The 20885-nt window shown below is 37.9% G+C and overlaps 1 protein-coding gene across 1 annotated transcript in view; it reads left to right on the top strand.

Annotated features, from left to right (window-relative positions):
* The first annotated feature begins 9045 nt into the window (after nt 1–9045).
* Nucleotides 9046–20885, top strand: part of CEP128 (centrosomal protein 128) — a 91544-nt gene continuing 79704 nt past the window's right edge. Inside the window, exons 1-6 of the mRNA XM_062494729.1 lie at nt 9046–9203; nt 10591–10677; nt 12030–12156; nt 13100–13221; nt 15911–16002; nt 16728–16800. Coding sequence (XP_062350713.1) covers nt 9060–9203; nt 10591–10677; nt 12030–12156; nt 13100–13221; nt 15911–16002; nt 16728–16800 — 645 coding nt within the window. The 5' untranslated portion in view covers nt 9046–9059. The remainder of the gene's footprint in view (nt 9204–10590; nt 10678–12029; nt 12157–13099; nt 13222–15910; nt 16003–16727; nt 16801–20885) is intronic.

Genomic DNA, 20885 nt, shown 5'->3' with positions numbered 1-20885 from the left:
AATGTAAATTCCAAATAGAAAAACACAGGCAGCTACATGCAATAAGACACACCCTGCATAGCAGAAATATGGGAATATATTGCCATTACTTCATTTCATTTTGCACTTATAGAGTTGTCTGGAACACTTTATCGTGAAGAAGTAGACAAATAGGATTATTCAGAGGACAGTAAGGAAAACGGGAGGTTTAGAAACATGACCTGTATTGAAGGAATGATAGAACACAGTTGCTTAGCTTAGTCAAGACTGCAGTGTTTTTAGCTGTAAAAAAGAACAATAATCAATACCTCTGATCACATCAGTTTTGAAAAGTGATGGCATCTAGCAGCTTAGAGTGACTGGCAACTTTTCAACCGTAGAATATTAATAAATGTTCCTCTTCTACATACTAAAACCAGTTAATGTATTAAAAGTATCACCAGCAAGTGTACATCCACAATTATAAATATAATCCTAAGAACAGACATCCAAAATACTGTATGCCCCAATGTTAGAGAAATTAAATAATTTTTATCAATTAAAATGTCTTGTGCTCTGATTCAAATAAATAAATAGGAAATAAAATCACTTTTAAATCACTGCATATTGCAGATTTTTTTTCACCTGGTTCTTTTTCAAGGACCCCTGCATGTTCCTATTAATTTAAACACAGCAAGAATTGACAAGCATCTTTTTCCACTGTTACAGGCACTCCCTCTAGTGACAGCCAGTTTCTCATTTAGTACACATTATCTCAAGAACTGCAAGGCTCCGAATTCCATTGTTTTTGTGGTGCTTTCAGAAGAAAAAAATAACATAATTATCATCTGCCATATTTGATGTGGTTTCTCACTTATTCTTTCACTGCTTGTATGGTTTATACACAAATCAGATAAACCACAGCAGGTTCTAACAATGAAGCAATTAGGTCTACTTGGTGTTCCACACAGATCATCAGATATGAACAGCCACATCTAGGAATATCTGCATGAGGCAATGTTTAAACTGGGAAAACAAATCAGTAAAGAGTAGATCAAAAGACTTGGTGGAGGGTTTTTTCTGACTAATCCACATGTTTTGCCATACTAGATGGTTGGAAGATATGTTGATTCCTACCTGTTTCTATTTCAGTATTACAAATAATTTCTGGCCTGTCAGAAAAAAATACGTTAAACACACTGCTTTGACACAGCATTATTCATCACTTGTTTGAACAGCTATATTAAATAATTTTATTCTACTTTCTCAATGATTCACGAAAGAATGTCTTTTTTCAAGGTAGTTTGGGAGTTTTATGCTTATGGGATATGGAGGAACTCTGGTACTTTTCCTTACTGTAAGAAAAATCCATTATAATCTGAAAATTGGAACATCCAGTAGGCTTCAGGATAAAGAGGAGGTACTGCTGTGTAAAAAATAAATTTAAAAAAAATTATAAAGTCAAAGGCTGTCAATTCTAAGAGAGCTCAGAGAGAAGAGCAAGATGAAACTATGTCTTGGCCTTAAGCAATTAGCTGACATAAGAATGATGAAAGATGTTTTCAGTCAGGTATATTTGTCTACAGAGTTACTGAATCACTGAGTCACAGAAACATTGAGTTTGGAAGGGAAACTGGAAGCCATTTGCCCAAATCCCTGATCAAACAGGGTCACCTAGAGCTGGTTGCCCAGAACTGTGTTCAGACAGCTTTTGATTATTCCAAGGATGTAGATTCACAACTCCTTCATGCAACCTGTGCCAGTGTTCGGTTATCCTCAAAACTGAAAAGAGTTTCCTGATGTCCAGATAGAAAGTCCTATTCTGTTTGTGCCCATTGCCTCTTGCCTTGTCACTGGACACCATGTTGTCTACACTCTTCCTTCAAGTATTTATGCACAATGATGAGACCCTCCAAGCCTTCTCTTCTCCTAGACAACCCAGCTTTATCACCTTTTCCTCAGTGGAGAGATTAATTATCTTGGTGACCTTCATCATGTCAGTAGCTACCTCAACATCTGTGGGTGCATTCCAGGGCCTATGAATTTATGTCTCACTTTATATATATATATTTTTTTTCCTCAGGCTTACATTCCCTGTGCCTCTTCATCTAAAGTCAGAATTCTAGCCATCTTTGACTTCATTCTGCTCTGTCTGCATCTCTTGCATGGGCATCCAAGCTTAGAAATAACCTCTAGCAGAAATGAATTTGCTCTCATAGTTCACACTTCAGACAGATCTTGCACTTTTCTTTGACTTGGATCATGGCACATACTTCCTTTAATAAGGAGACCAGCATGTTTAATAGAAGAGTTTGACTGTTTATTACAACAATCATAAATAAAAAATGGCTTTTAAGCTTACCGACTTAGATGACAATTTATCTACCATACAGTGCTTCTCCTTTTTTATGCATTTATGACAGTTGTTCATAAAAGAACTCATTTTCTGAGTACCATGAAAGATGAATCTGTAAAACAGTTATTTATTTTGTGTTGTCTTTTTCTTTTTATAACCTTGCGAAAGAAATAGCAAAACAATCTCCTGAAAGCTACATGAATAATAATAACATGTCATGGAGGACAAGTAGTGTAGCATGAAAAGGTATCACTAGTGACAAATAGAAGAATTTTAAAAATTAAATTTAAGCATAAAAAAATAAATGTTTTTTTTTTTAAAAAGGTTTTAGCCAAGATTTATATTTGAATTATATATTTAAATCATATATTTGTATTAGTCAAGGGGCACAACAGCATTAATCATTTATCAAGCAGCACTAACCTGAAGTAGAAAGACCATGCTGGCCTCCCTAAATGCACGCACTGTCATGTTACTGTCTCAATAGCACTTCAGGTAACAGAATATTGGGATATATGTTTTCAGATTCATCTAATAAAATAAAAGGGTTCTGTTCTTGCAAAATTAAATAACTTTATAATTATGTCTAGTATAGTGGTTTGTTGTGCACAGTTAAATCATTTCTCATCGTCCTCATTCTAAACTGAAGGTGTTCTGTAACAATCTTATGCACATATTTAAAATCTTTATGACAAAAGAAAACAAACAAACAAAAAACCCCACAATGCTGTTCAGCTTCAAAAAGAAAATTCCAGAAATATGACTGTGACAACTGCAGTGGGTACATCAGTATAAATTACGAGGAAGAATAAAATTAATGTACGCATGCTGTCTGAAGGAAGAATCAGAGCAGCTTTTTGAAGGACAGATGTTCCTTATATGTTTTGAAAGTCTTCTGAAACTGTCAACAGAAGTCTAGATACAGTTTATTTAGTTTTTCAATCTTCCTTTAGCACAGTAAAGTAAAGGCCCCTAAATAATGCAAAACCATTGAGTAGTAATAAAGCACTTTTTCACACACTCAGAAGTAAGCTTCCAGAAATCATTGCTAGGAGATTGGGAAGGCACACAGGATTGTACAGACTTAGGGTCTACATGCCTGTGAACAGACACCAAAGGAAACAGCCTTCTTACAAACGTACTCTGACATGATAAATGTAGATGCCAGAAGAAACTACAGAGGGTTAGATCATAACACATAGCCGGGTTCATGTGCTCTCTCTAAATGTAACCTCCTGCTGTCATGGATGACCGGCCAAAAGGATGCTGGGCCAAATGGACCACCAGGGCAGTGGACACAGTGACAAACACATGCACACAAATTTTAGGCCTCTCCCTTCTCTAAAGAAAGGTGCAGTAAAAGACCTCTAATACAACCATCTGCTCTGGAAATCAAAATGAACAGGCACAAGGAACAGATTTTACTGATCTGACAGTTCATTGCACTGGTAAATTAGCAACCCTCATGAACAACCCTATCACACTTACCTGTTCCTTTTTTCATTCCTCGAATTCTGAAGATAACAGAAGACACCAGAAGTTGGCACCAAATATGTTGTACAAAACCCCCAAGGCACTTCAAGCAGTTTGTTACTGTATACTGATGTTCACCGAATCAACTGAGTGTGAAAACATCAGTGAAATGCTGCATTCTTCTCTGTTGAGAGTGGTGGGATCTGGATAGTTTGAATCTTTCTCAGCAAAGATACACAAAATCCAGGATGTCCCGGTTCTAGTCAGCACAGGGTTTATTTTAGTAGTAGCTAGAAGAGGGCACGGTCAGGACCCGAAGGTTATTTTATACCACCTAAGCCACTTGTCAGGTGCAGGGGAAAGGGAATCTCTTCTGGGAAGAAGAAGCTCCTTCCAGCTGAGGAAATGTGGTGGGGAGAACCATCTGGTATTGTCTATTATTGCAGGATTATTTTCCATGGATAGTTTTGTAAAATTATATATGTGTGTGTGTGTGTGTGTGTGTGTGTGTGTGTGTGTGTGTGTGTGTGTAATTCATATTTTTACAGTTTCCAGTAAATTGCTCTTGTCTCAGCCTGTGATCTTTACCTTTTGTGTCTCCAATTCTCCTCTGCAGTCCACCATGGGGGGAGGGAAGGGGGTGTGGAAAGGGAGAGGGCAGTGAGGGAGCAGGTTTGAGTTTTTGCAGTGGGAATACTAAAGTGAAGAATACTATTTCTAAACCATGACAGAAATCTTCGCATATATGCCTGCTTACATGTTTTTTGTAACAGTTTTTAGTATCTCAATTTTTATACCAAGCAAGCCTTAACCTGATGGGGATGAAAAAACGATGTCTTAATCATTGGCATAAGCTTTATTTCATATGCATATGTGAAAGAGAGTATTTTCCCAGGGCTGCAGCTGACAATGTAGCAGTGTGCAGACAGCCATTTGAAGCACTGGAAGCATCCCCTTCTGCTACAACCTAGCAAGTGCTCTTTGCCGACTAGCTACTTTCTCAGCAGGCACATGCATGATTGTCCTTTAGAACAAGTGCCTGTGCCTGGTATGTCAGTCTAAGGCATTGGCATCAGCTTCCACTGGAACACTGTGTTAGTGACAAGTCAGATAGATGGGCTCACACTCAGCACAGATGTAAATATTCTTCTCATATATCCACCAGTCACATCCAGGACACGTTACTTACCCCTTCATCCTCCCTGTGATGGCCTGAGAGACACTACCAGGGCAAGAAAAGAAGTTTGCTTATAGATTAATTCTGTTGAGTCTGTGGAGTAGCAAGTCCATTGCCAGGTGCAAAACTGAGAGAAAAACCCTCAGACAATTCAGGAAAATTCAGGACCTGTCTCCCAGAGACCTCCATAAGCTGAAGACTGACCCAAAGGCCTGACTCCCACTCTGCATTTAGACCCAACTATGCTGCAGTTTGCAAAGGAAAGGCCAGGACAATGCCCATGTATTCAAACTAGGGAAGACTTATTTCTTCATTACTTTTTCACTAATGCTTCAGCTCACAGTGAAATAAATTATATCCTTACATTCCTATACTATGTCTCACCTGCCTTCAGATCAGATGAGGTTAATGCCACTTAAGCTTGACTACAAAGACACAGGGGCAAGCAGCCACTGCCTGGACTGCTGGTAAAAGCTGCCAGTGTGGGAGACCTGGCTTTCACCTGAAGTGAATTACAGTGCCGTAATCAATATGGCATTCAGGCATGCCTGCTGTATTGTGAGCTCATGAAACAGTCCTGCAGGACAGGAATGAAGGTGGGCACTATGGATTGCCAGTTATGCCTGATTACTGTGCTCAAAGGCCAATGGCACTGCCTGGAGTGGATTCCAGAGGCAATAGACATAATATGTATTAAAAATCCCATCTCAAAGGCATGTACCTTTGCCTGGAGTGCTCACCTACAGGTGATCAACTATTCCAGTGACTGTTGGCCTGTTGTAAGCTCTGCCCAAGTTTCAGAGGCCCAGGAGACATTTCCTACAATCAGTTAAAACACTCTTTATCCCTTTTCACTCTTCAAGGCCAGTCAGAGAAGCAGTGTGTAATATTTGGTGGTTTTTACTGCACACAAGGGTAATGGATACAACATTTGGGAGCAGGGAGATGCGCAGCTTAAGGAAACAAGAAGTCAAGAAACAGGAAGGGAGACGCCTCCTCGTAAGAAACAGCTGCTCGGCCGCTCACGCGCTTTCCCCGGTATACCAGCAGTCTGCTCGGAAGTGGAACAGACTCCCCGCTTTACCAGGGCAACAGCTTTTATTTCTGCTCTTCGGCCTCATTTAGCTGATGTATTTGTAAACACCAACGCGTATTTTGCAAGAATTTAGCGTTTCACAAAACAACTTTCACCACCAGCAGCTCCCTTGCGGAACCTCCCAGCGCTGCCATCAGCGCTGCCACCAGCGCTGCCCCCGCGCCCGGCAGCCTCGGCCGCAGAGGCTCTCGGGAGCTGAAGTCCCGCACACCGCCTTGTCCATGGCGGGCCCGCGGCTTGTGGACTGCCTGTCCCATGGAGCGCTGCGGGGTGCCGGCGCCCGGCCCGCGGACCCGGCAGCTGGCGGCAGGGCGGCTAGTTCAAGTTGCCATAGCGGCGGGGTGAGGCGGGCGGAAGGTGCCCGGGGACGGGGCGGCCTCGCGTCGGAGCGCTGTGCGGCGAGGGCTGGGGGTGCGGCCAGGGCGCGGTGCGGGAGGCGGCTGTCCGGCTTGGGGCGCCGTGAGAAGGCGGGAGCGGATGGGAGCGGCGGCGGGAGGCGCGGGGCGCGGCGGCCGCGGGGTTCCTCGGGACGGTCCGGAGGCCTGGCCGCCGGCGTGCCCGGCGCTGTCCTGGGTTCCACGGTCCTGTCTGGGCCAAAGGAACTCTGAGCTGGGTCGAGTGTTAGTGAAGTTTGCAGAGGACATTGCTTGCTTTCGAGCAGTGTGGAGGAACCGTTTTCTGTGTCGTGCTGCTGAAGAGTGCCGGGAGCGCGGATAATAAAATGTGGTACTGATCCCTGAAGTGAAGGCACGATGGTGAAATATCACCATGTGGGATCATCTTTTTGTATTTTCCCGGGCTCAAATACAAGCACTGAAGGAAGGGACCTTTCAGGTGTCATGTTGTTCCTTTCTGGAATGACTATAATTTTTTTTTTTGTCCTGCTCAGTCGTAGCTACAAGGCTTCAACCATTCCTTTAACACATAAGTTAGTTACCTAGTGATACATTAGTCTGTGTGGAGCTGAACAAATAAAACGCTTGAGGAATAATCAAGTTGCGTACACTGACTTTATCTTTTGTTTACTTGAGCTGGAGAGCTTGACGTTGAGGTTGTCGACTCCTTACCTGGCACATGTCTTAAAAAGAATCCTCAGTGAAGCTGAAATGCCCTGCTTCCTGCAGGAAAGGAAAATACTGAGTACTGATGCTTTTCATCAGTTCAGCTAAGGTTATGATCTGTTTGGGTAGAACTAAAAGCCAGTAAGAGCCAAATGATTCTTATGGTCAACTACATCATATGATCATGTGCTGAAGTTAGTGTAGTTTTTTGGAAAAAGTGATAAGCTTTTTTTTTTGTTGTTTGTTTCAATTGCTAGTGCATATGGAATGTTTCTACAAATTTTTACTTCTTTGTGATTTTTATATATATTTTTTATTCTAAAGTGAAATTTGCACAGTTCCTTTAAAAATGAGGATGTTGCTTTATGTGAAACAACTTCTTCACCTTAACAGCACTTGCGGTTCCTTTTAGGTTGCTCATGAGAACAAAGAGGAATGCTTAACCATAAATAGTAAGTTTTCTTCAGGCAAAATGTCCTTCTTATTCTATACTTTCTTTTATGTTTACCTTGATTATTGACCTTTCCTCTGTGCTTTGGCTAGTATATATCTTAATGAGTCTATTTTTGGACAGCTGAAAATAAACCCATTAATCCTTCCTGCTGTAAATCTTTGTTTTCTTTTTTTTTCTCCACTCTTTGCTTTTCAGTAGTTGGGGCTCTTGTGGTTGTCTTATGCGTCTCTACTTGTTTGTTGTGTTTTGTTGATTTTTTTTAACCAAATTACAGTAAAGCCAGTATTATTCCATGCTATTATTTCTGCTGTTGTTTTATTTATTTTATTTTTCTTTGCCTTGAAAATATCCCATAATTCCAGTTTCCCAGTGTTTAGTGTTTATTCTTTTTCAGTCTTATTAAGACTTCATTGCAGCTGACTAGAGTGAGGCACTGGAATAACGAATTCTGATACTGTTAGTAAAAATGTGCTTTAGTGAGGTGAGATGAGAAGAAGAAAAATGAGGTAAATTTACCAGTTCAGAAAATATAAGGAATTCTGATGTACTTGGGGACAGACTGTGCATGTTGATTTACTCTTTTTTCATGTTTGAAATGTTTTTATCCAAGTCTGGGGGACACAAATTTGCAGCCTTTTAAAAATGAAATATAAGGACCTGGAAAAAAAGGTCAAGTTGCCTCTGTGTAAAATACAAGACAAGATTTGAATCCATCCATGGTTTCTTTTGGAAATTGCAGCTTTCATGGCTAGAAGAATGACATCTTTACTGTGACTTTTTTTTTTTGGTTGTTGTTGACTACAGGGGTTCAAGAGTTTGCCAGTCTACTTCTTCTTTCACCAAATCATTCCATGATGTTAAGGCAAACTGCTGCAGTGTGTGCAGTTCAAGAAAAAATTTTGATCTAACCTATCTTTTGAGGGTTGCTATTTTAATCAGTTACCATGTGACTTTACTATACTAGGCATAGATGTCTGTGGTTTTTAATATTTTCACCCATCTGATGATTGTTGACCTATTTTCCCTCTATCTTGCCATCCTTGAGATTTAGCAATCTCCATTCTTGAGGAGAGCTTAGTGAGTAATGTGAGGTTAAGGAGAGTGGTTCTGCAGACCAGGATGATTGATAAAATATTGATGTCTCCACTCTATGTTGTGGGGTGAGAATTTGTTCTGGGGCCTTGATTTTATCATGGGTACTGAACACTTGGAAAGAGTGAGAGTGTGTATTTTGATTTAATCTTCTCCCAAGAGGCTCTGCCTCCTGCATTTTGACCCTGCTTCATAGTGTGAACAAAGCTAATAACTGAGGAGCAGTTTGAAGATCTGTTTCAAAGTACATCCTGCTGACCCAAACCAGAAAGGCAAATGTAACCTTGGTTTATGAAGCTGCTTTGGGAATATTGTGCAAGGCTGTTCAGTTACAGACAGGAATTAACATGCATTACTTATTCTGGTCTTCTTGCCTAGGCTTCAAGATACTGATGGCAGATTCATCCAGTGATTCAGACAACTTTCTTACGGGTCGAACTGGGAGGCGGCCTTTGAGAGCATCCCACAACAGAGCTCAGAACTATGGTGCTGAAGAAGTTACAGAGAAGATCCATACTTTAGCAAGTACTTTGCAGGTTGTTTACAAAATACAGTTTTGAAGTATTTGTAGAGCCTGTATTTCTGTAAAACAGGGTCAAATTTTCTTTTCTAAAGTTGTGGAGTATACTGTACGGATGGGAAACATTGCTTTCTCTGTAAACCAAAAAGGGTTTTGGAGAATTGATCGTACTGCTTTTGAGCTGAAAGTGTCTGGCTTGTTACACTTCTATACAGCTGCTATTTCAGACAGTAATAGAATGTTGTTAGAAGCAATGATGTGTTGGGGGAATACTACTTATAAAGTTAGCAAACTGAATAAGGCCAAATCACATTGTTAGATTCTCACAAGAGGCATTAAAATTTCTAGCAAAAAGTTTCAGCCTTGTCTTGTATAAAATTTATACAGCAAAAACTGTATAAAATTTCCAAATTTCTGATAAATATGTAAGCAGTCAATTCCTTCAGGATAGAGCTTACATTTCAAATATTTTCTAGAGGTGAAAAAGCACTGTGAGAAGCATTATTTCTAAACTTGTAATAGATACATACCTGAGCAAGAAAAAGTGGAGGCTGCAGAGGGAATATCTAAATTTGTTTTGCAAGTGGGAGCAGACATTTAGCTATTCTGACACCATTAGTGCTTGAGAATTTATTCCCATTCTTCTCTAGCTGACAGTTCTGAATACCTGAAGTGAATGGGTATATGTTTTATTGCTTATTGTTTGGCCAGCAATATTTTCTTTTCCTTTTAATATATGAGAAGAAAAAAAAAATATAGAATGGTAAATCTAAACTTCAAAACTTCTTATCTGGAAATTAAGCATCAATCCAGAAAAAAAGAAATTAAGGAGAATACAGTCTGACTATTTTTTATAAGGGATTCTTTGGTATTCTGATTCTGTCTAACCTGCTCTTCTGAAATTCTGATTTTAAGCTAATTGCTTTTTGTGGGCTGCTTTTCAGCAGATCTTCCATCTGATCCAGGTGTTTATCTGGTCAGAGAATACTGATCCAGTGACCTTACCTAGTGTATTCACCTTCAAAAACTTGTTATTTCTCGGATAACTGTTCTGTTCTACAAGCAGATAATGTTAAGATCTTTGGATTAAAAAGGTTTTTCTACGGAATGGCTGAAACTTGGAAAAGCTTTTTATATGAAGCTGAGGCCTTACTGTTGTATTGAAATGATAAAATTTGGTTTTGCTTTTTTTCCTTTTTTTTTGTTGTCATTTTTCTCCCTTTAGCCGTGCTGTATCCCTTCAGATTCTGGTTACTTGAACAGCATTTTTAATGCTTAGACCCTTTAGAAAGCACTTGTATTTTCAATTTAATCATAGAAATCAGTAAGAATAAAGACAGCAGTAATGTTTAATTACAGGAGATTTCTGGTTTGACTTTTTTTCTAAAACATTTTAATTTCAGGATACCAACAGAAATCTAAGACATGTCGACCATTTGCTAGGACAATACAGAGAATACAACAAGGAACAAACCAAAGCAATAACAACTGTAAGCAACTTTCACTTTATCTTAACTTCTTGATATTAATGGATAGAATATATAAGGAATTAAGGAGCTGTAAACAGAAACTTTTAATATTTATTTGACCTAACTAGATCATAATATAGTAATATGTTATATAATGAGACTCAAACAGGTTTTGTAGACTCATTACTTTCCTAGTTTATAAGCACCCAGTAGATTATGTTATGCTACTCTGCCAAGTAGACGATGTGTAGCTGAAATAGAGTATTAGGGAACATGTTTCATTTTCATGAAGAAGGGGTAAAAGCTGAATTATAGCAGGGAATGGGATTGTGATCATACTGATGTAGCTTTTTTCCCTGTCATTCTACAACAGTTTCTGGATCTGTTGACCATCTTGCTCTAAATTGCAGAAAGGATGAAAATTATAAAATAAGTCTGATACAATTTTGAAAATGGGTGTTTTAGAGGAAGCCAAACAAGTCAGTGAGTGCTGCTAAGGCAAGAAAGGTTTATAGTTTAGTTACAAACAGGCTGCAGCTGGTACTGCCTTGAAACAGACACATATGAAATGTAGGAGTATTTTGCATGTGAAGATGGAGAGAGTGAAGAAGCAAATGTGTAGGAAAGAAAGCTTGTTTCTTCAGAGAAAGACATCCAACAGAGCGTATAATTCTGTAGGAGTAAACCATCATTTTAACCATTGTTTACAAACTTCTCTTAGAAAAGGGATAACCTTTAGAAACTGATGTTTTGTGGATTGTCAAATAAAGGTGTAACAAAGCAAGTGGCTAAGAACCAAAGTTAACAAATGGAATTGTAAAAAACAAAATGTAAGTTTGAAAAATGAAGAACAAAATTTTTAACATAGCTAGTTCTGTACTCTTAAATTAGGAATGGCTTCCTTTCCCTGGAAGTGAAACTTCTAAAAATAGGGGTTTCTGTAAACTGCTTAGGGAAATTGGATAGCCATATGGGAAATTGATTCCAGGTAGGGCTGGTGGAAAAATTCCAGTAAGATATCATTTCTTTGAAGTTATTTTCTGGATTTTCCAGGACTGTTAATGAGCATTGCTGGCAAATAGGTCTTATTTTGGTTGTAGGAGACAAACTTTTGAGTTTTCTTGGTGGTGCACCATGTGGTGCACCACTGTTTTAAGAAACTTGATATTTGAAGCTGCTAATGTTGGAAGCATGTTTTGCTATAATTCCAGGAATGTGATAGATATTGAAGAAAAGATGTTACTAATTCATAGCTGTACTTGGCTTAAAAATAGCTTTTATTCTCTTAATGACTTTTAAATAAAGAATGTTTTCCATACCTTTTAAAAAACAAGATTTTGTTCATATTTCAGTAAATTGTAACTTTTCCTCAGTTAAAAGAAACACTGGAGCAATCTATAGGTCAATTAAGAAGCCAGCGACTAACACGAAACTCTGGAATGAGAAGTGCATCTCTCTCAAGCTTGTATCCCAGTGACCTGGATGGAGAAGGAACATCAGGTAGAATACTTAAAGGGCTTGAGTATGCTTGAATTATGTCATATAGCTGTGTAATGCAAAGAGGAAATTAAGAAAATTGTGTAGAGATAGTCTTATAGAAAGTCATGCATTGATTACTTCAAAGAAACTGAATTTAGAAATTAGGGAGACCTGCATTAAGTTATGCACTTGTTTATGTGGTAAATTTTTCCAGCTTTTTGTTTCTGTTAGTATTTTCTGCTGATATTCCAGGAGATCTAAATGAAATGTTGATTCTTTCAGCTGAGAAAATTAATTTTCCATTGCAGGAGTTGTAGGTACATACAAGTTAAAGCTAAATCCAAAAGATATTGCAGCTTCTGAAGCTTGCTTCACAGCAAAAAGGGAATTTAAATTTTAAATGCTTGAGATTATGGATGTTTGGAAACAATGGAAAAGAAAAAGCCACAAATTATTTATGACCAACAGAAGAGTAGGCTTGTTTTCCTTATGTCTCAGAAAATTCATTGTGTTTTGGGAAAAGGTATGTTTGGGAAGAATATTCCTTTGAGATGTAGTATTTTATGTATGTTAGTAGAAAGCTCTAAAAATTTCATTCCTATGTAAAAGCTGTGAAATATAATAGTTTGAATCTCCCATAGATTCATGTGTAAGAAAAAGTGGTTGGTTGGGCAAATAAAATTTGAGGAAAAACTACTTCTTGGAGAAACAATGCCTCTTTATGGAATACTTGTATGTTATGGGTAAGAAATGTTTAAATTGAAGAAAAATCCTGAGAAGAGCTAAAAGCGTCATATGCATGTTATGTAATTCAGTAGTTGTTGTAGTAATTGTTTTGTCTGCAGTGTGATCTAGAAGGATATTGTCAAGATGAAATATGCATTTTCCCTGAAGCAAATTGAAAAATTTCCCAAACAAAATTTTGTCTTCCTACTTATTTTTTTTTATCTTGTATCCCCCACAGGCAACCGCCACTTCCTGCCCACTTCTCCTCTCAGGGATTATGGGGACTCATGGAGCAATAAACATCGAAGATCTAGATCTGCAAATGTTCGATTTGTCAATGAGGCAGATAATGTGGACCAGGTACAGAGCACTAATGGGAGTTGCTGTTCTAAACAGGCAATAAGTGGTCGCCAGACTATTTGCTTTTACATTAAACGGGGTGATTCTGAAGATGCAGCTAAAAATGTTTCAGCTATGATTTGTCCTTTCAATGTTATCTGCTTTTTCATTAGGCAGTCACCTCTTGTATCTATGAAGTTTCATGCAAATAATTACAGAGAAAAAGATGCAGATGGTAGTGATATTAAGAGTAAAATATGAAAATAATCTTCCTACTTTTTAGGCCGTCTAATGACAAAGAAAAATAATCTCTGAATGGCCTGTTTAGTTTGGAGAAGACTGAGGGGATCTAAGTTATGCATATTAGTATCTCTAACATGGGTGTCAAGAGAATGGTGCCACACTGCTCAGTGGTGCCCAGTGACAGGACAGGGAGCAGTGGCCATAAACTAAAACACAAGAGGTTCCACTTCAGTGTGAGATAGAACTTTACAATGAGTGTGGCAGAGCACTGGCACAGGCTGCCCAGGGAGGTTGTGGAGTCTTCCTGTCTGGAGACATTCAGGATCCACCTGGACAAGTTCCTGTGTCACCTGTTGTAGGTGACCCTGCCTTGGCAGGGGGCTGGATGGGATGATCTCCAGAGGTCCCTTCCAGCCAATTAACATTCACCTTCATGTTGAAGTTCAGTGAGGCTGTGAAGGGGATTATTCTGCTTTAGTTCATGGCGTAGGGTCTTAGTGCTTTTGCTTTTGCTTCAGTGTACCTTGGACTGATTTTGAACCAGGTAGTTCTTCATCTTAGTTCTTGGTCTGACCTGTGAGTGGAATAATTTGAGCCTGTATTTCAGGCAGGTGATGGGAGGAGGACAGGATGTGTGTGCCGCAGGTAATTTTCATATCCCTTGACTTGTATCTGCTTGCAGACTTCAGAAAAAAATAAATTAATTACCTTAATGGATAAGATGATAGTGTTTCTGTTATCCCACAGGTAGAGAGATTTCACTACCTGTTTTTGTTTTTTCAAGCGGGGTGGCTAGACTTGCTTGAGTGAATGTGTAGATGAATATTAAAGAAGCTGATTGTAAGGTGTTCATATTGACTTTAATAAGTCAGTCTCAGCTTCCATATAATTTTAAACTTAAAAAGTTTTCTCAGTTGACTTTTTGGGAAGCTGTGGAAATTCTAGATTTTTATTTAACCCCATTTCATTGTCTTTTCAGTCTAGTTCTCCCCCCATTCCTTCCTCCCCCTCTGTAAGTGTGGAAAATAATCCTTGGAAGGAAATAATGTTACATGGAAATCTTTCCTCCCAACCATCCAAAATCCTTAGGACTATTTTAGATTATTTGTAGATATTCTATAAATATCTTGGACATTTTATTCAAGGGAGTTCCTGCAATGCATACAAAGTTCTTCATATTAAGTAACTATGTAGGCAAGTAGTTTTTTTTCCAGTTTTGATGATAACTGCTGGTTTATTTCTTATTCTTGCTTTTCAGTGAGTGAATATGGCTCTTTTCATTAGCTGTTTTGTAAGAAGAGTATAGCGCTTTGAGGAATGATGAACTAGAAGTAGCCATTGGTTATGATTATAGGTAGGAATTAGACCAGAGATAAAGCAGTACTGCTTAACTAAAGTTGTGACTTTTTCATTTTTCTGTAACCACTGTCTCTTTATCCCCATTCTGACTTTTTCTAGCTGATGTAATTTTTCAGCCAAATTGTCTTTTAACACATTTAAGTCCCTCTTCTTCTTAGCATATACATTTTGAAAATACTATGTGTTATTTCAAAGTCTCTCAGGTCAGGTTGAACTTTCTGGTGAATCACACAGGGGAGGTAGTAGTGCCTGTGTCTGAATGTTGAGGGTAGTCAGCTTGGTTGTGGAAGATCCAGGTTAAAATCTAGCACACAGACCAAATGAATATCATATATGAAGGTTTTTCATAGCAATAATCCTGGCCGTGGAATTGTTGACAGCAATAGATTGCATTAGGATGGATTAACTGTTGCTTTCTATCCCATAAAGAATGAATGACCTATTAATTTTTTTATTTGCTCCCTAAAACTTTGATGATAAAATGGGAGCCTGCTGAATGGGGAAAATGGGAGGTTTTACAGAGGAAAGCAGATGTGTGTTTTTGTTTTTTCCCAAGATCTGAAAAAGAGTATACAATGTCTTGGGCAAGGTAAAATACCTATTCTTGGTAGTTCCTGAGTACATTATACTGTTCTGCTTGTTTTGTTTCAAGTTCCTATGTAATCTATTTATAGTAGCATATATAGCTGGGCAGAATTTTGTTTTGCCAATACTAGTATCTATTAACATGAAATATGTCTCTCCTGAACGTTACTTGTTGAGCTGTTTCAATTTGCTTTGCATTAGTTTAAAGAGGTAGTATAGTGTCTAAGCTATGAACCACAGGAAAAAAAAAACAAACCAGAGTTAGGAAACTTGGTTTAGCAAATAAAGTACTGAAAGTTAAACTGCAATGAGCAAGTATTGTGAAGGGTGGATTGAAATAGAAGTGCACAAGCCTGATCCAGTCATCCAGGCTCAACTACAGTTCATGGAGTTTTATTGTTTTTAGGGGTTTTTTATCTGCTTTATTTTTAGAAGTGTGTATATGTGTAGATATGTATTTTTGGAATATCACAATAAAAGGGGTTCCTAAACCTTGGTTTAATTTATGTACTTTTATTTACAGCTGCATTCTTTCCACCAGTCTCTTCGAGACCTCAGCAATGAGCAACTTCGCCTGGGAGATGACATCAGTCGTGAGCTTTCAAGAAGAAATCGGTATAAACAGAATATAACTCCGTGTGAAGAACAGTGTGGGAAAAAAAATTCTTAAACTCTTATTTCAAAAAACAGTTTTGGGGAGAATGAGGGATTGTGCAACATGTAGATGAAAGTAGGATTATGAACTGCTTGTTTTGCGTTATCTTCTGCAGTATTTGTAAATGTAAATAACACCTACCAATTCCAATTTGTATAATATATGGGGCTTTCATCAGCTTTTTAAAATATATGTCCAAAATGACAAGGATTAGGGAATTTCTTTTATTGCAGCTTTGCTCCTAGTTTGTTCTTGTTACAGGAGTCCCTTCAGGGCAAGCTCTCCTGCAGGCCATAATGTATATACTTTCTCAACATGTGGTGCTTTGTTCAATAGCAATAACAGGAATTAGAGTGTTAATTCCTGGTAGGAAACTAGTGTGCAATAGGACTGTTTAGATGTGTCCATAATTTTGTACTTGTTGACCTGATACCTAGCTGATACTTAGATGCTGTTTCTTCACTTGAGGAATGGGAATGCTTTTTATAATGAATTTTACACTTGAGGCTTGTTTCTAATTATGCTATAAATTATTATGGATAGGCAGTTATTTTTTTTTGTAGTGGGTGTAGAACAAATTGAAATAGCAAACAATTCTGAGGGGTTGTTGCTGCTTACAATTATGATGGGTATTACTTAGCATTTGCACTGTTGAATATTGTCTTACTTATATTTTTCTATGAAGGACTGATGCTGAATTAAGAAAGACTCTGGAAGAATTGTCTGAAAAGCTCACTGAGTCCCAAAGACAAGAAACGGTGAGTGTGACTAACGTGGAAGGGATTGTTTATATCTAGTAAAAATAAGCAGGATGTGGGCTTCTAGTTTAACGCGTATTGGTAATTGGTATCACATATTGATATGTATATCTGAACATGATCTTATTGGGGTACTATAGGTTCTTGAAATGTTCCTCTTCGATAATAAAACCAGCAAGACAAGTTTTGTATTTCACATGCTTGTTTTAAGTACAAGTGTTTTACAGGTGTGTGTATTATGAATTTTTCTGCTTCAAAATTCACAACCCTGGCAAAAGCTGCTTTTTAACTTTGAAGTTTGGTTTGAATGCTGTTATAATTGTTGAAGGTACCTTTGGGAAGATACAAGCTTTCCCATGTTATGATGATAAATACTATTGTCTCTTCTTCCTCTGTCCCTCCCTCCCTCCCTGTACTTTTCAATTCTTATCGTCTGTGTAGCAAAATGGAAGGAGTCTCTTTGGGCTGCACTCTTCTCTGAAGGCTTTGTGACAAAATGTAACAAAGGCAGGACAGCCATGACAAGTCTTTTCTTTTTTGTCTCCTGTATCTGCTGGAAGCAGACTGACTGCAGACTATGTTAATTTAAATCTGAAAGAGATCTGGTATTGAGATGGAAGTCAAACAGCATATTGCTGTAGGAACAAGAGGAGTTGAGAATCACCCCAGTAATTAGTAGGTGAGAATCCTGTAGGTAGCTCTTGACACATAGGACTTGAATGTATGCTTTATGTAAGCATTTACTGTGATATTAGTAGCAAAGTTGACTTTTATGTGCGTATTTTCTCATAGGTGCTTCATCTTGCTCTAAAATTGTAGGAAATGGTACTAAATGCTCTGTCAAGGGCTATAGTGATGTGTTTGTTACTGATAACAATATTGTTGGCATGGACCACTTGTTGGTACCAGCAGACTTAATAAATGTACTTGTGTAAATTCTTGACTCTAGATTAAGTTGGACTAAGTCATGCAAGAGACACTATCAGTACCACTTAGTTCTTGATACGATAGAGTCCATCAGGGAAAGAAGACTTACCTTGTCAGCCTTTGTAGAAAAAAATATGATGGGGTTGTCTTTGTTAGAATGTTAATTTTGTTTTTTCTAGTAGCCTGGTAGGATAAAGTAAGTTTATGTAATAAAAAACTCTAGATACTTGCAAAATGCTGTGTTTTTCTTGCTGCAGACTTCTCAGTATACTTTTTTATTTTATCTTTCATGTATCAGGAAATTAGTAAACTCGGTTTTAACCAAGGTGGCTCTCAATAAAATAGCTGCTCCAGCTGGCTACATTACAACTGTTCAGTATCTTTATGTGAGAGAAATAAACCATCCTCAGTCCTCTGGAATGGAGGCATCCACTGTCTGTTCACTAATGAAAGAAATAACTAGCTCTGACCTCCTACAGTAGGGTTTCAAGATGTGAAATTGAAGGTTACAACTTTTGACCTAAGAGAAGCAAAAAATTAGGGAGGTGAAGTGTAACAAAGGAAGTCTTCTATAGTTTGTTAATGGTAAGGGCAAAAGAGTAAGTCTCTTAGTTGGGAGGGACCATTATCATGCAATAAAGCTATGAAAACTGACATTTACTGATATTCTTTTAGTGAAGACACAAATGCTGCAGTGAACTGCAGTGAGATAATTTTTATGTGTAGGAACAGTTAGAATTCCCCTGGAATACTCTGCACATTGCTGATTAGTGACTTTATGAAGAACGTTGGCCAAATGGAAAGAAGACTGGAAAGAGGAAAGGGAAAAAAGGAAAAAGGGGAAAAATAAAAAAGGTCATTAATTCAAAGACTTCCTTGAAAAGGTAAAAGAATTGCTGGGGATCGGTTTGCAGAAGAAACAGGTCATTAGGAAAGATCTAGCCATGTATGATGAATAACCAAAAGTTGGAAGTTTGGCTTACAATATTAGAACAGAAAGTCATCTAATGATAATTCTGTACAATGAAAGTCTAATCACCTGGGAGTTAGGATCTTCTTGGTCTAGAAGTGATCTGTTTTCTGTACTGAGTAATAATCCCTCTGGATTTCCTTTTTGGAACTTGTCCAGTCTTTGTTACAGCTTGCATATCTTCATGATCTTGTCGTATAGCAAGGAGTTGTCCAGATAGTTTATATATTGCGAGAAGAGCTGCCACTTTTTTGATTATCTGTCTTTTTGGGTGTTTTTTTGCTTATTTTGGGTATGTGTGTTTTGGTTGATATGTTTTGGCTTGGGTTTTTTTGTTGTGTGTTTATTAGTTTGGCTTTCAAATCTAACTACTTCTTCATCCCTGTTTTTAACGCGGGAGGGTTGTTCAGTTTCTTCAGAGGCTTTTCAGAGTGTTAGTTTTTAGGCTGAGAAGTTCTGACATAATTCACTATTGTGTCCAGCCAATTCCCCACCCCCTAAAAAGCTTAGTGGTAGCAACATTGTGCACTGCTGCTTTACCAGTGCTCTCCAATCCTAGGTGTGGATCCTCTGCCCTTGTTCAAAGCCTAGTGATCTCCTATTACCTAATGAGGTTGGCAGAATCAGTGAGATGGGGTAAATGTGTAAAAGAGGAATTTAGTACAGATGTTAAGACTAAAAATAACTCTCATGGTATGCATGGCAAAGCATGAGATTGGAGTGCCTGTAGAAACTAGGGTCTGTTATCGTATATATTTGACATCCTTTGTATGCATATGCATTTAGGAATTCTTCTAATGAGATTGCATAAGGAAGTTTTGAGAAGAAAAACTTTTCATCTTACCCAACTCACTTTCACTAATGACAATCAATTCTGAATTAAACAAAGTTGTGCAGGAACTTTTGTCCTTAGTGCCTTTATGACTTCACTTGGGAGTGTTTATTACCTCGAGCATTTCCATCCTTTTATTTATATTCTGCTGTATGATTCTTGGCAATAAATTGTCAACTCGAAGACTTGATAATTTCACAGGATGAGCTCGTGGTAGAAACAGTCTTTTCAGTTCAGTGTCCTTAAATCTTTACTTTTTTAGAGATGTAAATATAAATTCTTGCAGTTTGGTATATTTGGGGCTGTTTGAAAATTGCCTGTATGTAGATGTGTGATGATAAAGGTCTAAGTCATTACAGTTCTTCTGAGTCACTAGTTCAGAATTTATTTTTGTTAGAGTTTATGATTCATAGAGCCTTTTTGATGCTGAATTTGAATACTTTAAGATTCACACAACACAGTCAAAGCACAATATTTTACCTGTAAAGAGACGTTTTCCATCCCAGTATAAAAAACAGATGACATTGAAGGTGATGACTCATGCATAGCTGGATGCTTGTTTCAAGTCAAGCACTCTCCATGGCCTTGTACTGGAGAATCTATGTGCTGTTTTGCTAAAAATCCATTCTGGTTCTACAACTCTCTATATCAAAATCTCTTTCTTAGCTAGATATTTTGTAAGATTCCTTTGCTCTTGAAAAGGGTTTAGATGTTTGCTAGACAAGCATATAAGCAATTGAAAGAATATTTACTTATTTTATGGTTATATAAGATTGCCCTCTTGGATGTTTTGTTGCAATCACTTACATAGAAGCACATCCCAAATAGCACAAGATGCTTTATACATAAAAAACAACTTCATCTAGTTAAAATTAAGTAGATGCTTAATTGAGATGGTGCTGTTATAAAGTGATGGTAGATTGTCACTGGAAAAAGGCAGCAGTGTCAAGTGAAATGGGTCTTTCGTGGAGTTACTGTGGTTGTGACATCTCAGAGGGCCAGGATTATTGTTAGATAATGAACTGTCCCTCAGAAGATCTGGTATAAGGATTTTTGGTACTGCGCAGGTGACTTGTAAAAGGTATAAAAGGTTTTGCCAAGGGGGAAAAGTTTAGCAATATTTAAAGTTATAACTGTGAAAAAAGTTTGTTCTTTTTGTGATTTTAATACTCCTGTTTTAAGAATGCATTGATGATAAAATGGGTTATTGGAATGGAACAAGATGGAGCAAGAACAGCAACAAAAATCTGTTGAAATAGATTTCTATTAGCAGGACTTTTGCACTGGAAATAACAGCAGGAAGCTGAAAAACAGGGCAGAAATTCAATAAGTAGGATGGTGATTTTTCTACAGTAA

Source organism: Cinclus cinclus, chromosome 6, assembly GCF_963662255.1.
Source record: "Cinclus cinclus chromosome 6, bCinCin1.1, whole genome shotgun sequence".
Taxonomy (NCBI): Eukaryota; Metazoa; Chordata; class Aves; order Passeriformes; family Cinclidae; genus Cinclus; species Cinclus cinclus.
The sequence above is the reverse complement of the archived record's forward strand: the minus strand, read 5'-3'. Positions and strand labels throughout refer to the sequence as shown.